The 16,208-nt window shown below is 42.9% G+C and overlaps 1 protein-coding gene across 3 annotated transcripts; it reads right to left on the bottom strand.

Annotated features, from left to right (window-relative positions):
- Positions 1-15: 15 nt before the first annotated feature.
- Positions 16-14,538, bottom strand: LOC115535434 (putative protein TPRXL). Of its 3 annotated transcripts, XM_030346634.1 has the most exons (20): positions 14,505-14,538; positions 12,932-12,996; positions 12,462-12,530; positions 10,983-11,018; positions 9,962-10,003; positions 9,665-9,712; positions 8,140-8,205; positions 7,271-7,315; positions 6,907-6,999; positions 6,417-6,755; positions 6,017-6,055; positions 5,706-5,744; positions 5,559-5,615; positions 5,099-5,131; positions 4,716-4,775; positions 3,703-3,750; positions 2,772-2,828; positions 2,465-2,500; positions 1,154-1,198; positions 16-272 (listed from the first exon to the last, which is right to left on the bottom strand). In XM_030346634.1, the coding sequence occupies exons 1-20, from the start codon at positions 14,513-14,515 to the stop codon at positions 238-240; spliced, it is 1,263 nt and encodes a 420-aa protein (XP_030202494.1). In that variant the 5' UTR covers positions 14,516-14,538; the 3' UTR covers positions 16-237. The 3 variants fall into 3 exon arrangements, with proteins under 3 accessions (XP_030202494.1, XP_030202496.1, XP_030202497.1); XM_030346636.1 differs by lacking the exon at positions 5,099-5,131; XM_030346637.1 differs by lacking the exon at positions 5,559-5,615.
- Between the last annotated feature and the right edge of the window lie 1,670 nt (positions 14,539-16,208).

The raw sequence follows: 16,208 nt of genomic DNA, 5'->3' as shown, positions 1-16,208 counted from the left end.
CGTGACCAGGCAACAGATTTTTCAAATAGACGAATCTTTATTGATACTTTAAACACAACCTGACTAAACAACGACAACTCAGTCAGACACGGAGGGGCGTGGCGTTAGGGGCGGAGCCTAGCGCTAGTGGGCGGGGCCTATAACTAGTGGGGGGGCTCGGACCTCTTCTGCCAGGACGTCTCGTCGGCGCACTGGAACCTGTAGCGGAGGAATCGAACCCGCGGCTTCATGTGGAAGTCAGCAGGAATCCTCCAGTTCCACATCTTCTGCACCTGGGAGACGGCGTCATGTTATAGCACTGCTATAAAGATGGTATACACCCTGTATTATATATAGAGACGTATACTATAGAACTGTTATATAGATGGTATACACCCTGTATTATATATAGAGACGTATACTATAGAACTGTTATAAAGATGGTATACACCCTGTATTATATAGAGACGTATACTATAGAACTGTTATTAAGATGTTATACACCCTGTATTATATATAGAGACGTATACTATAGAACTGTTATAAAGATGGTATACACCCTGTATTATATATAGAGACGTATACTATAGAACTGTTATAAAGATGGTATACACCCTGTATTATATATAGAGACGTATACTATAGAACTGTTATATAGATGGTATACACCCTGTATTATATAGAGAGACGTATACTATAGAACTGTTATAAAGATGTTATACACCCTGTATTATATATAGAGACGTATACTATAGAACTGTTATATTGATGGTATACACCATGTATTATAGTATAGAGACGTATACTATAGAACTGTTATAAAGATGTTATACACCCTGTATTATATATAGAGACGAGGTTACACTAGAGAACTGTTATAAAGATGTTATACACCCTGTATTATAGTATAGAGACGTATACTATAGAAGTGTTATAGATGTTTAACACCATGCATTATGGTATAGAGACGTAGTTATACTATAGCACTATCATATATATGTTCTACCATCTATCAAATAGTATGGAGACGTGGTTATACTATAGAATTATCATGTATGTTATGTCATATATTATGTTATATACCATGTATAATAGTATAGAGACGTCTTTATACTCATTTATATACTCAGACCAGAGCTGACGTAGCGGACCAGAGCTGACGTAGCAGACCTACCCTGAGTACCCGGACCAGGTGGGTGGAGCCGTTGAGCGGCTGAAGCTGGAGGGAACAAGATGGACCAAGAGAGGAGAACGAGACATCTTAATCACCTGCTTCAGACACCTCCGTCACCTCCACCACCTCCACCACCTCCACCACCTCCGTCACCTCAACCACCTCAACCACCCCCGTCACCTCCACCACCCCCGTCACCTCCACCACCTCCGTCACCTCCACCACCTCCGTCACCTCCACCACCCCCGTCACCTCCACCACCTCCGTCACCTCAACCACCCCGTCACCTCCACCACCCCCGTCACCTCAACCACCCCCGTCACCTCCACCACCCCCGTCACCTCCACCACCCCCGTCACCTCAACCACCCCCGTCACCTCAACCACCTCCACCACCCCCGTCACCTCCACCACCCCCGTCACCTCCACCACCCCCGTCACCTCCACCACCCCCGTCACCTCAACCATCCCCGTCACCTCCACCACCCCCGTCACCTCCACCACCCCCGTCACCTCCACCACCCCCGTCACCTCAACCACCCCCGTCACCTCCACCACCCCCGTCACCTCAAACTCCCCCGTCTCCTCAAACTCCTCTGTCTCCTCAACCACCTCCGTCTCCTCAACCACCTCCGTCTCCTCAACCACCTCCGTCACCTCAACCACCTCCACCACCTCCGTCACCTCAAACTCCTCCGTCACCTCAACCACCCCCGTCACCTCAACCACCTCCACCACCTCCGTCACCTCAAACTCCTCCGTCACCTCAACCACCCCGTCACCTCAACCACCTCCACCACCTCCGTCACCTCAAACTCCTCCGTCACCTCAACCACCTCCGTCTCCTCAACCACCTCCGTCACCTCAAACTCCTCCGTCTCCTCAAACTCCCCCGTCTCCTCAAACTCCTCCGTCTCCTCAAACTCCTCCGTCTCCTCAACCACCTCCGTCACCTCAACCACCTCCGCACCTCAACCACCTCCGTCACCTCAAGCACCTCCGTCACCTCAAACTCCTCCGTCACCTCAAGCACCTCCGTCACCTCAAACTCCTCCGTCTCCTCAAGCACCTCAAACATCTAGGAGGTAGGTTCTAGGAGGTAGGGGTCTAGGAGGTAGGGGTCTAGGAGCTAGGGGTCCAGGAGGTAGGTTCTAGGAGGTAGGGGTCTAGGAGGTAGGGGTCTAGTAGTTAGGAGGTAGGGGTCTAAGAGTTAGGGGTCCAGGAGGTAGGAGGTAGGGTCTAGGAGGTAGGGTCTAGGACTCACCACTAGACTAACCTCACCTAAAGCGGCAGAAACGGCCATGACACTTACCAGCCGTCTGCATCTGCTGGGTGGCTGTTTGTTGATCTGTAACACACACACACACACACACACACACACACACACACACACACACACACACACACACACACACACACACACACACACACACACACACACACACACACACACAGACGCATTTGCACACGCAAGCACACACAGACACACATTTCATTAAAATACACACTTTGTTTTTTAGTGTATGGATCAACTTTATAATTTCATCACAAAGTATAATATATAGTATCAAAGTTTGTTCATATTCAGTTACTATGGAAACAGAAGAACACCTGTGTACCTGTGTGCGTGGTCATAGCGGTTGCCATGGTACCCGTGTCGGTAGGGAGGAGTGAGGCTGGGGAGTACACAGACGGTGTGATGGTTGTCATGGTAGCAGTTCAGTATGGGGTCAGAACAGTCTCATTAATAATGAATGCACAGAAAAGGATTCACAAATGTATTTTGTGAGATATATATAAATTACTCTCTTCTTCTCACAAATACATTTCAATGCACACACAAAAGGATATCGGTATGCATAAATGTAAAATGAATCCATAAACAAAAATAAGTTTCACAATCACATTTCTGATCCACACACAAATGCGTCTTGTTTTAAATAAATGTAATATAAACCTATAAATATATGAATTTAAAAAATCTTTGCAATTTTCATCAAAAATGCATTTGGAGGTTGTTGCATTTGCATACAAACTGTTGAACTTGAATTAACAAGACGCTTTTCATATGTGAACTTTTTTGCATTTCTGTGTGAACTGGTCTGTATTTATAAGTGGACTTTTGAGACTCTGCTGACGTGGTTGGATTCACAAACAACCACCTTGTTGAAAAAAAATTTTTCAACAACTCTCTGTAGCCAATCAGATGCCTCACTGATTTTCAGCCAATCACATGACTGGAGTGACTGGGTTTTTAGATTGTCGGTGCCATTAACGTAGCATTAATAATCGCTTGCTACTTTAACGGCACCGACAATCCCAAAACCCAGTCGAAACTAGATGGAAAAAGTGTGTAATTCAAAACGTGACGCAGCTTTTACTTCTTCGCCACCTAGAGATTGTTATCTACGATCATTCAAAAACCCCATGTTATTTGACCGAGGGAACTGGTCAAATTAAATGTGTTGCGTAGTTCAGCAACACACACACCTACGCAAACAAACACACATCTATACACAAACATGAATGCAGACACACAAAATTACACACCTGAGAGTGTGTGCGATAAGTGTTCGACTGCCGGCGACTCCGTTCCTCCTGCAAGCATAACAGTAAAAATGTACATATATGATACATCATCTCATGATATATATATTATATTTATATCAGGTAATTATGTTCTTCATTAATATAGTGAATAAAGAGCAAGGGGAGGAGGGGGCGGAGTCAACTCTCCGGTGTTGTGGCTGGACTGCAGAACCCGTTTTAAACACACGGGGGCAATGTTACATTTAATATAAATGAAAATATATAAATAAATAATATCAGTATATATATATATGAGTTGAAGATCAGCCTTTATTAAGACATATGCATTTATTATTATAATTATGAAGTAAGTTGTACTTAGGAAGAACATTTTGTCTCCCATCCCCTGGAGTTCAGAGTGATGGAGCAGACATTTGAGGAGGTGTAGTTTGAGGAGGTGTATTTTGAGGAGTGGTTGTTTGATGAGGTGTAGTTTTACGAGGTGCAGATAGAGTTTGAGGAGTTGTAGTTTGAGGAGGTATGGTTTGAGGAGGTGTAGTTTGTGGAGGTGTAGTTTGAGGTGTAGTTTGTGGAGGTGTAGTTTGAGGAGGTGTAGTTTGAGGAGGTGTAGTTTGTGGAGGTGTATTTTGAGGAGGTGTAGTTTGAGGAGGTGCAGTTTGAGGTGTAGTTTGAGGAGGTGTAGTTTGAGGTGTAGTTTGAGGAGGTGTAGTTTGTGGAGGTGTATTTTGAGGAGGTGTAGTTTGAGGAGGTGTAAATTGAGGAGATGTAGTATGAGAAGGTGTAGTTTGAGGAAGTGTAGTATGAGGAGGTGTAATTTGATGAGGTGTAGTTTGAGGAGGTGTAATTTGATGAGGTGTAGTTTGAGGAGGTGTAGTTTGTGGAGGTGTATTTTGCGGAGGTGTAGTTTGAGGAGGTGTAAATTGAGGAGGTGTAGTATGAGAAGGTGTAGTTTGATGGGGTGTAGTTTGAGGAGGTGTAATTTGAGGAGGTGTAGTATGAGGACGTGTGGTCACCTGTGACATCGGAGAAGGAGGTGGCTGTCCCAGGAGGAGGTGAAGACACTTCCACCATGACTACAAATATCAACATTAGAAAGATCAGCTGGAATATAATATATATAATATCCTTTATATTTAATATACAATTATCTTTGTTATATTTGTCACTGGTGTTGGCTTTGAGTCCTTAGACCATAAATCTATGTAAATATAGATAGATAATTTATGAATATATGAAAGCGTGTTGTAGATATATTCTGACTATATAAATGTGTGTTGTATAGATAGGTATAGATAGGTATAGATCTATCAAGGAGTGGTTATAGATAAGTATGTAGATCTGTGAAGGTGTGGTCATAGCTAGAGGGATATAATACAGATCTATTAAGGTGCCGTACCCGTTTCTACGTCCATTTGATAAGCAGCTGTACCTGCAACAGACATTAGCATAAGCCTTTAGCAGTAGCTGAGAAGCAGTAGCTGAGAAGCGGTGTTAGCATTAGCCTTCTTCAGCAGCTGAGAAGCAGTTTTAGCATTAGCCTTCATCAGTAGCTGAGGAGCAATGTTCGCATTAGCCTTCGTCAGTAAGTGAGAAGCAGTGTTAGCATTAGCCTTCATCAGTAGCCGAGGAGCAGTTTTAGCATTAGCCTTTGTCAGTATCTGAGAAGCAGTTTTAGAATTAGCCTTCGTTAGTAGCTGAGAGGTATTGTTAGCATTAGCCTTCGTAAGTAGCTGAGAAGCAGTGTTAGCATTAGCTTTCTTCAGTAGCTGAGAAGCAGTGTTAGCATTAGCTTTCTTCAGTAGCTGAGAAACAGTGTTAGCATTAGCCTTCGTCAGGACACAAGGGCGGGACTCTACCTGTCTCTACCTGACCTCGGTTACCGTCCACAACAGTAGCCATAGCAACACTACTCCCTGTACACAGAGAGCAGTCAGGGTTTCACAGGAAGCAGGTTACATGATGTTCTGAATGTTATGGTTATTGGAGAGAGACGTGAGAGGTACCTCGACCGGTGTCTGCTAGGAGAGTCTGGCGGCCATTTCCTGCAACAGAACACAGGTTCTAACGAGATGTATTCTGAAGAAAATGGTGGCATGAGCCAAACCTTTCCATTTGTGTCCTTTTCCGCCACCAGGCTGCCATGCTAATGCTAGCAAGGCTAATACTTATGGCTTAAGTCCCAGGACCACATAGAAGCAGGCTGGGGACATAATATATACTTTAATATTCAATATATATATTATATAGTATATATATACAACCACTTTAATCCTAACAAGAACATGTTGATGAGGATAATAAAGTTTGAGATCACCTGGCTGCTCTCTAGCAGGAACTGTGGTCGACTGGGACTCTGAAACAGAAGAGTTAGTTTAACACCAGAGAAGCAGAGTTAGTCTAATACCAGAGAAGAAGAGTTAGTCTAACATCAGAGAGGAAGAGTAAGTCCAAAACCAGAGAAGAAGAGTTAGTCTAACATCAGAGAAGAGTTGGTCTAACACCAGAGAAGAGTTGGTCTAACACCAGAGAAGGGTTGGTCTAACACCAGAGAAGAGTTGGTCTAACACCAGAGAAGAGTTAGTCTAACACCAGAGAAGAGTTAGTCTAACACCAGAGAAGAGTTAGTTTAACACTAGAGACGAAGGGTTAGTCTAACACTAGAGAAGAGGAGTTAGTCTAACACCAGCGAAGAAGAGTTTAGGGTGGTCTCTTACCTTGCTGCCCTACAGAGGGGGCGTGGTCTGAGGCTGTGTTTACAGCAGCAGAACCTGGTGCCAGAGTGGAAGGTGATTGGCCAAGAGTTGAGGGTGATTGGCCAAGAGTGGAAGGGGATTGGCCAAGAGTGGAAGGGGATTGGCCAAGAGTGGGAGGGGATTGGCCAAGAGTGGAAGGGGATTGGCCAAGAGTGGGAGGGGATTGGCCAAGAGTGGAGGAAGGATGGTCCGGAGTGGAAGGTGATTGGTCCGGAGAAGAGGAGGACGGGTCCGGAGCGAAGGAAGGATGGTCCGATTGGTTAAAGGTCAGGTAGACTGGGAGGGTCGGGTCTCCTGGAGCTGGGAGAGAGAGCCTTAAACATCAGGAAGTCCTTCTGGTGGGAGGCTAGGAGACTGGACAGCTGGTAGGACAGAGGTGGTAGGGTGGAGGTGGGGGGTGGAGGTGGGAGGGTGGAGGTGGCCTGGTGTGGGCTGCGGTCGGAGGACTGACCTGGGGACCGTGGGTTAGTTGGGCTGGAGGTTGGAAGGGTGGAGGCCAGGGGCGAGGTCTCGGAGGCTGGAGGCCCCAGATCAGACACCATCACTGGAACACAAAGACCACTCTGTTACTACTGGAGGATTTGGTGCGGTGCGCTACTCGTTAGAACCTGTCCCCTAAAGCTCGTTAGAACCGTTCCTCTGAAGTTCTTTAGAACCGTTAGCTCCTCGTGAACCAGAGGTGTTCCTCGTGGACCAGAGGTGTTCCTCGTGAACCAGAGGTGTTCCTCAGGGACCAGAGGTGGTCCTCAGGGACCAGAGGTGGTCCTCAGGGACCAGAGGTGTTCCTCAGGAACTAGCCGTTTCAGGACGCTCACCTGAGGCAGCAGAGCCGAGTGACGAGACGTTCTGTCCCTCTTGGACTGCAAGACAGAAACAAAATGAACCATCGTCATGAAAAGAAATCTCCAAATCATTGTATACATTTAGAAGGGAGATAACTCACATATATATGTATAGATATATATTCATATATATATACGTATATATATATATGTGTATATATATGTATACAGGTATATGCATCTTTATATAACTGGGATGCTGTCCGGGTATATATACATGTTTATAAATATGTATATATATTTAGATGGACTGGTGTCCGGGTATTGATGTATATATATATATATATATATATATATATATATATATATATATATATATATATATTAGAGTTGTCAGTTAAACGCGTTATTAACGCCGTTAACGCAAACCAAATTTAACGGCGTTAAAATTTTTATCGCGCGATTAACGTAATTATTTTATAAAAAAAAAAATATATATATTTTTTTTTTTTTTTTTCTTTGGCTCAAAACAAAGAAGCAGTAGCCTGACTGCTATGTTCAAAGGACATTTGTTCAAAGCAGTCGTTTAATTGCACTATAGGCTCTTTTTTTGTATCGTCCTGTTTTGATCAGTGTATATGCCAATGTTGTTATCAATAAAAAATCATTTGCACAAGGCAAGCCGATTCACTTCACCATGTTGATAAGAGAATTAAAATGAGAAGAATTATGGGACAAAAAAATCAAGGGATATTTAGCATAGAAAAATAATTTATGATTAATCGCGATTAATTAGAGTTAACTATGACATTAATGCGATTAATCACGATTAAATATTTTAATCGCTTGACAGCTCTAATATATATATATACTGTATGTATGTACGGGAGGCTTTCCGGTACCTTGTGATCGGGCGTTGTTGTTGTCGCTGGCCTCCAGCAGCAGGGATGAACCGCTGGGAAACACAACTGATAGGAAAACAAAGAGCTTGATCCATGGATCCTCACCGCAGGTTATACTGTAGTCACCGTCGTTCATGGTAGCTTTAATGTTGTGATCACGGCTGCACATTTGATAGGTAGTTTGATAGGTAGTTGTGTGTTGTGATGGTAGTTTTGATTTGTGATGATAGTTGTGTGTTGTGATGTAAGATATGTGTTGGGAAGGTAGTTTTGTGTTGATAGTTATGTGTTCTGATGGTAGTTGTGTGTTTTGACTGTAGTTTTGTTTTCTGATGGTAGTTATGTTTTCTGATGGTAGTTGTGTGTTTTGATGGTAGTGGTGATGGTAGGTGTTTGTTGTGATGGTAGTTTTGTGTTTTGATGGTAGTTGTGTGTTTTGATGGTAGTGGTGATGGTAGGTGTTTGTTGTGATGGTAGTTGTGTGTTTTGATGGTAGTTGTGTGTTTTGATGGTAGTGGTGATGGTAGGTGTTTATTGTGATGGTAGTTGTGTGGTTTGATGGTAGTTGTGTTGTGGTGTAAGTTTTGTTGGGATGTTAGTTGTGTGTTGTGATCGTAGTTGTGATGCTAGTTGTGGTGGTATTTGTGTAGTTGTGATGGTAATTGTGTATTATGATAGTAGTGGTGTAGTTGTGTGTTTTGAAGGTAGTTGTGATAGTAGTTTTGATGGTAGCTGTGTAGTTGTTGAATGGTTGTGTAGTTGTTGTTTCGTTGTGATGGTAGTTGTAAAGTTGTGATGGTAGTTGTGTAGTTGTGATGGTAGTTGTGAAGTCGTTGTGTAGTTGTAATGGTAGTTGTATAGTTGTTGTCTAGTTGTGATGGTAGTTGTGTAGTTGTTGTGTAGTTGTGATGGTAGTTGTGTAGTTGTGATGGTAGTTGTGATGGTAGTTGTGTAGTTGTCGTCTAGTTGTGATAGTAGTTGTGTAGTTGTTGGGTAGTTGTGTAGTTGTGATGGTAGTTGGGTAGTTGTGATGGTGGTTGTGTAGTTGTTGGGTAGTTGTGATGGTAGTTGTGTAGTTGTAATAGTAGTTGTGTACTTGTTGTCTAGTTGTGATAGTAGTTGTGAAGTTTTGATGGTAGTTATGTAGTTGTTGTGTAGTTGTGATGGTAGTTGTGTAGTTGTTCCGTAGTTGTGATGGTAGTTGTGTAGTTGTGATGGTAGTCGTGTAGTTGTGATGGTAGTTGTGTAGTTGTTGTGTAGTTGTGATGGTAGTTGTGGAGTCGTGAAGTTGTTGTGAAGTTGTGATGGTAATTGTGTAGTTGTCTAGTTGTTGTGAAGTTGTGATGGTAGTTGTGTAGTTGTCTAGTTGTTGTCTAGTTGTGATGGTAGTTGTGTAGTTGTCTAGTTGTTGTGTAGTTGTGATGGTAGTTGTGTAGTTGTCTAGTTGTTGTGTAGTTGTGATGGTAGTTGCCAGTAGTTGTGTCGTTATGTAACTGTGCTGGTAGTCCCCTGGTGGGGCCCTCACCGTGGTCCGAGGGCCTCTGGGCTCCGGCCCCGGGGAACGCGCTGTGTCCTGGGGAGACAGAAGGGGGGTCAAAGCGGAGCCTGGAGGACCAGAGTCCCCGCCGGGGTCACGGTGAACCTGCTGGTCTGAGGGCCCCGGTGTATGAATGAACAAGGCTCCTCTTATCAGGGCGGGGCCCCCGGGGGCCTGGCGGCTGCCGCTCCGCTCCACCGGCCCTGGAATCCAGGGGTCAGAGCGGGGCCCCCGCGCGGCCGGGGAGCAGGGAGCTAAGGGTCTAAGCCTGTGGGATCGTCTTACCCGGGCCCCGGGACGGGCTGCTGCCTGCATGGGCTCCGGTTCCTGCAGAGAGAGCCCCGCAGCACAGGGGAGAGAAGGTCAACAACGATGGCTCCTTGTTCTAGATGAGAAACTTATGTCATTTTAGCTTCCTGTCCCTGGAGCTAGTTAATCGAGTTCAGAAGGTCTTTATGAACCTGGATCAAGAGTTCAGAAGGTCTTTATGAACCTGGATTTAAGGTTCAGAAGGAATTCATTAACCTGGATCAAGAGTTCAGAAGGTCTTCATGAACCTGGACCAAGAGTTTAGAAGGACTTCATTAACCTGGATCAAGAGTTCAGAAGGACTTCTTTAACCTGGATCTAAGGTTCAGAAGGACTTCAATAACCTGGATTTAAGGTTCAGAAGGTATTCATGAACCTGGATTTATGGTTCAGAAGGTCTTCATGAACCTGGATCAAGAGTTCAGAAGGTCTTCATGAACCTGGATTTAAGGTTCAGAAGGTCTTCATGAACCTGGATCAAGAGTTCAGAAGTTCTTCATTAACCTGGATCAAGAGTTCATAAGGTCTTCATTAACCTGGATTTAAGGTTCATAAGGACTTCATTAACCTGGATTTAAAGTTCAGAAGGGCTTCATAAACCTGGATTTATGGTTCAGAAGGGCTTCATGAACCTGGATCAAGAGTTCATAAGGTCTTCAAGAACCTGGATCAAGAGTTCAGAAGGTCTTCATTAACCTGGATTTAAGGTTCAGAAGGTATTCATGAACCTGGATTTAAGGTTCAGAAGGTCTTCATGAACCTTGATTTAAGGTTCAGAAGGTCTTCATGAACCTGGATTTAAGGTTCAGAAGGTCTTCATGAATCTGGTTCAGGCTCAGTTTAAGGCTATTAGATGTTTAAAATGTTGTTTAGTTTTTTCATGTTTTTCATAATTTCTGTACGGATTTAGATGTAGATTTATCATCTAATATATTTTAATATTATATATTTAAAATTATATTCATAATATCATAAATATTCGTAATTAACCTCTCACCCATTATGCTATCCAGACTCTTGGAGTCATCATCATCTGGAAAGGAAAGGACAGCCTCACTTTATTATAACTAGTACTACTACTGTTAACTAGTACTACTACTGGTATAACGTCTACTACTACTGTTAACTAGTACTATTACTGTTATCAAGTACTAGTGTTAACTAGTACCATTACTGGTATAGCTAGTACTACAAGTGGTATAACTACTACTACTACTACTACTACTGTTAACTAGTACTACTACTGGTACAACTAGTACTACTGGTACAACTGGTAGGGTTAGGGTGGTAGGGTACTATTGGTATAGCTAGAATTACTACCAGTAAACCCAGGACAGCCACTCTTGACTATATAACTAGTACTACTAGTAAAACTAATATTAGTATTAATATTACTAGTACTAGCACAGGGTAAACCTAGGACGGCCACTTCTCTATATACTCGTACTTCTAGTAAAACTAGTACTAATACTCCTATAACTAGTACTACAACTGGAACTGCCACTCTTTACTTTATAGGGAGTGTAACTAATTGAACTGGTATTACTTCTGGTATAACTAGCAAAGTGGCTCTTTTCAGTCTACTACAATTAGTAAAACGATGAGTTCAACCTGTATATACTTATCTCAACCAGTACCCCTAGTCATAATAGACTACTAGTTTAAACTAGTGCTACTAGTACAAATGAGTACAGCTAGTAGAACAACTACCATGAACTATTGCTACTAGTATAAACCAGTGGCAAAATGACTTGAACATTATTGGCTCAAAGGAAAGATGTTTTTCGTTAAATATTGAAGTTGGTGCTTAATTAGTTCTAATTAGCTTTAATCCATGGATGATTGATATCGTGTTTAATGAGCACAACTTTCTGCGTTCCCGTTTTTCATTGTTTTAAATTTCTTGTTTAAGGACAGAAGCAGGCACACGACATTCTGAGTTACTATGACAATCATCATCAATCCTCATCATCATCTTCATCCATCATCATCATCTTAATCTTCATCATCATCATCATCATCATCATCACCTTCATCTTCATCACCATCAAGACCATCATCATCATCATCACCATCATCATCCTCATCCATCATCTTCATCATCAACTTTCATCACCATCAAGACCATCATCACCATCCCCCTCAACATCATCATCATCTTCATCATCACCATCATCATCATCTTCATCCATAATCATCATCATCCTCATCCATCATCACATCATCATCACCATCATCTTCATCGCCATCATCATCATCATCTTCTTCACCATGATCATCCTCATCCATCATCATCATCATCATCTTCATCCGTCATGACCATCATCCTCATCAACAACATCATCATCATCACCATCACCATCATCATCATCATCATCACCATCACCATCACCATCATCATCATCATCATCATCATCATCATGATGATCATCATCATCACCATCATCATCATCATCCTATTCTTCATCATCCTCACCCTCCTCTTCTGAGAGCTCCTCCTCCTCCTCCACCTCCTCTATCGCCTCCTGTTCCTCCACCTCCGTCTCTGGAGAGACATGAGTACTGTTACACACACACACACACACACACACACACACACACACACACACACACACACACACACACACACACACACACACACAGACACACACACACACACACACACCCACAGACACACACACACACACAAATACACACACATACACAAGTACTGTCACACCCACACACACACACACACACACACCCACACACACAAACACACATACACAACACAAGTACTGTTACACACACACACACACACGCACACACACGCATACATATACACCACACAAATACACATATACAAGTACTGTTACAGCCGTGCGTGTGTGTGTTATAGTGTGTGTGTTACAGTGTGTGTGTTATAGTGTGTGTGTTACAGTGTGTGTGTTATAGTGTGTGTGTTACCTTCCACAGGAGCTGAGCAGATAGTTGAACTCAGACAGACGAGCAGAGCGGCCGTGAGAATATTTCTGTTTAGAGCGACATGAACACATGAACCCATGAACAATTCATACAATATTTCCTACAATACACAGAATAACCCCTTCATCAACTCATCCAATACACAGAATAACCCCTTCATCAACTCATCCAATACACATAATAACCCCTTCATCAACTCATCCAATACACATAATAACCCCGTCATCAACTCATCCAATACACATAATAACCCCTTCATCAACTCATCCAATACACAGAATAACCCCTTCATCAACTCATCCAATACACAGAATAACCCCTTCATCAACTCATCCAATACACATAATGACCCCTTCATCAACTCATCCAATACACATAATAACCTCTTCATCAACTCATCCAATACACATAATAACCCCTTCATCAACTCATCCAATACACAGAATAACCCCTTCATCAACTCATCCAATACACATAATAACCCCTTCATCAACTCATTCATGTCAAAATATATAGTGTATAGTTATATTCATGTCAACATGTACAGTATATGGTATATATTTATGTCAAAAAATATAGCATAAAGTGCATATACATGTCAACATATATAGTGTATATTCATGTCAACATTTATAGCGTATAGTGGATATTCATGTCAACATATATAGTCTATAGTGGATATATATGTCAACATATATTTATATATTGTACATTCATGCATATACAGTATATGGTGTATATTCATGTCAAGATATACAGTCTATAGTTTTTATTAATGTAAACATATATAGTGTAGAATTAACCTATCTGCAAGATATATTGGTGCATCTATAGTATATACTATACAGTTTGTTAGTACATATTTTTTATAGATACAGGTGTAGTTTATATTGTAAACAATCTAGAATATATTGGTGGTCCATGCATAATGTATAGTATTTCGAAGTTTTAATAGATCTATGTATCGTTTATATGTATAATAGTAATAGTTGCAATAGATACATGTTTAGTTTATATGTATAATAGTATAGATAAGTTTCAATAGGTAAAGTATGTATCTTCAAATAATATGTATATAAATAACATGTATAGTAACTTAGTATATAATAGCATTTACTAATAAATAAATGCATATTTAATGAATATTAGTATAATATAATAGTATATATGAGTACAAATTGAACAGTAGTATAATATAATAGTGCATGTAAACGACAGTATATTAATATAATATATATTGGCACATCTAAAGCACTATAATATCATATTAAATATGAACAAATGTTGCTACATATTATAGTAGTATAATACAAAAATGTGTAGGATAAATATATATTATACTCCGGTAGTATACTATAATCTAATTTATTATATTATACCAGTATATGATGTTTGTTGGTATAAGTATACTAGTAGTTTATAGTAATCCATATATTATTATATAATTATTGGTACATATTGACTAGTATAAAAGTATATATTGGATTATTAGCAGTATACTATAGTATAATTTATACTATATCATGTAATAGTATTTGTATGTAATGATTCCTACCTGGTCTGCATGCTGGTCAACGGGGAAATGAAACAGTACTGAGTCTAATGGTCTCAGAGAGAGACTTATACACAGAGGCGCTTACACACACACACACGCACGCACACACACACACACACACACACACACACACACACACATACACAAGTACTGTAACACACACACACACACACACACGCACACAGACACACACACACACACACACACACACACACACACACACACACACACACACACACACACACGCGCGTACACACACACACACGCGCACACACGCACACACACACACGCTCACACATAAACATCCGTATGTTTATGTGTGTTTATTTACTTTGTATCAATATAAATCTATACATATATACACATATACATTTTTTGTGTGTGTGTGGTTTCGTATGCGTGTGCCTGGATGCGCATGTTTTTGTGATTTTGTATATGCGTGTTTTTGTGTGTGTGTGTGTGTGTGTGTGTGTGTGTGTGTGTGTGTGTGTGTGTGTGTGTGTGTGTGTGTGTGTGTGTCTGCCAGAGGGCACTTAAAGCCTGGGAATCTGACGATCACACACATCTTGCCGTGTTAATGCCTTGCTCTACCAGGGAATATAACCCCTAACCCCGAGTATGTAGTGTAGTTATGCTATGTACTCTCCTCCTCTCCCCTCCCCTCTCCTCCTCCTCTCCTCTCTCCCCTCTCTCCTCTACTCTCCTCATCTCTCCTCACCTCTCCTCCTCTCTCCTCCCCTCTCCCCTCTCCTCTCCCCCCTCCCCTTTCCTCCTCGCCTCTCCTCCCCTCTCCCCTCTCCTCTCCCCCCTCCCCTCTCCTCCTCTCCTCCCCTCCCCCTCCCCTCTCCTCCTCTCCTCTCCCCTCTCCTCTCTCCTCCTCTCCTCCTCTCCTCCCCTCTCTCATCCTCCCCTCTCCCCTCTCCCCTCTCCCCCCTCCCTTCCCCTCTCCCCTCTCCTCCCCCTTCCCTCTCCTCCTCTCCTCTCCCCTCTCCTCTCCCATCTCCTCTCTCCTCCTCTCCTCCTCTCCTCCTCTCCTCCCCTCTCTCCTCCTCCCCTCTCCCCTCTCTCCTCTCTCCTCTCCCCTCTCCCCTCTCCCCCCTCTCCCCTCCTCCCCTCCCCCCCTCCCCTCTCCCCTCTCCTCCCCCTCCCCTCTCCTCCTCTCCTCTGGTTTCTCTGAGAGCTGCTTCTGGCTGCTCCACTGATCTGCTCAGAGACACAGACTCCGTATTGTGACTCAGCTGGACTCCGGACTCTCTGATATCCGCTCTGAAGGCCGTCTCTGTCCGGGTCCAGCCAAGCACAAACCACCTTCCTGAGCCTCACCTGACCTGCTCTCCATCGCCTGCACACCTGTCTGCCTGCACACCTGTCTGCCTCCACACCTGTCTCTCTGTCTCATCTGTCTGCCTGCACACCTGTCTGCCTTCACAACCTTTCTGCCTGCACATCTGTCTGCCTTCACAGCCGTCTGCCTGTCTCACCTGTCTCCCTGCACACCTGTCTCTCCATCTCACCTGTCTCCCTGCAAACATCACACATCTCACCTGTATCCCTGTAAGCCTGTCTACCTGTCTATCTGTTCTTCCACCTGTCTATCTCTCTAGCTGTGTTGCAGCTGTCTATCTGTCTACCTGCAAACCTGTCTCTCTGTCTTACCTGTCGCCCTGCACACCTCACACATCTGTCAATCTGTCTACCTTTGTT

The sequence above is a fragment of the Gadus morhua genome, chromosome 22 (assembly GCF_902167405.1).
Source record: "Gadus morhua chromosome 22, gadMor3.0, whole genome shotgun sequence".
Classification (NCBI taxonomy): domain Eukaryota; kingdom Metazoa; phylum Chordata; class Actinopteri; order Gadiformes; family Gadidae; genus Gadus; species Gadus morhua.
This window is presented reverse-complemented; position numbering and strand designations above follow the sequence as displayed.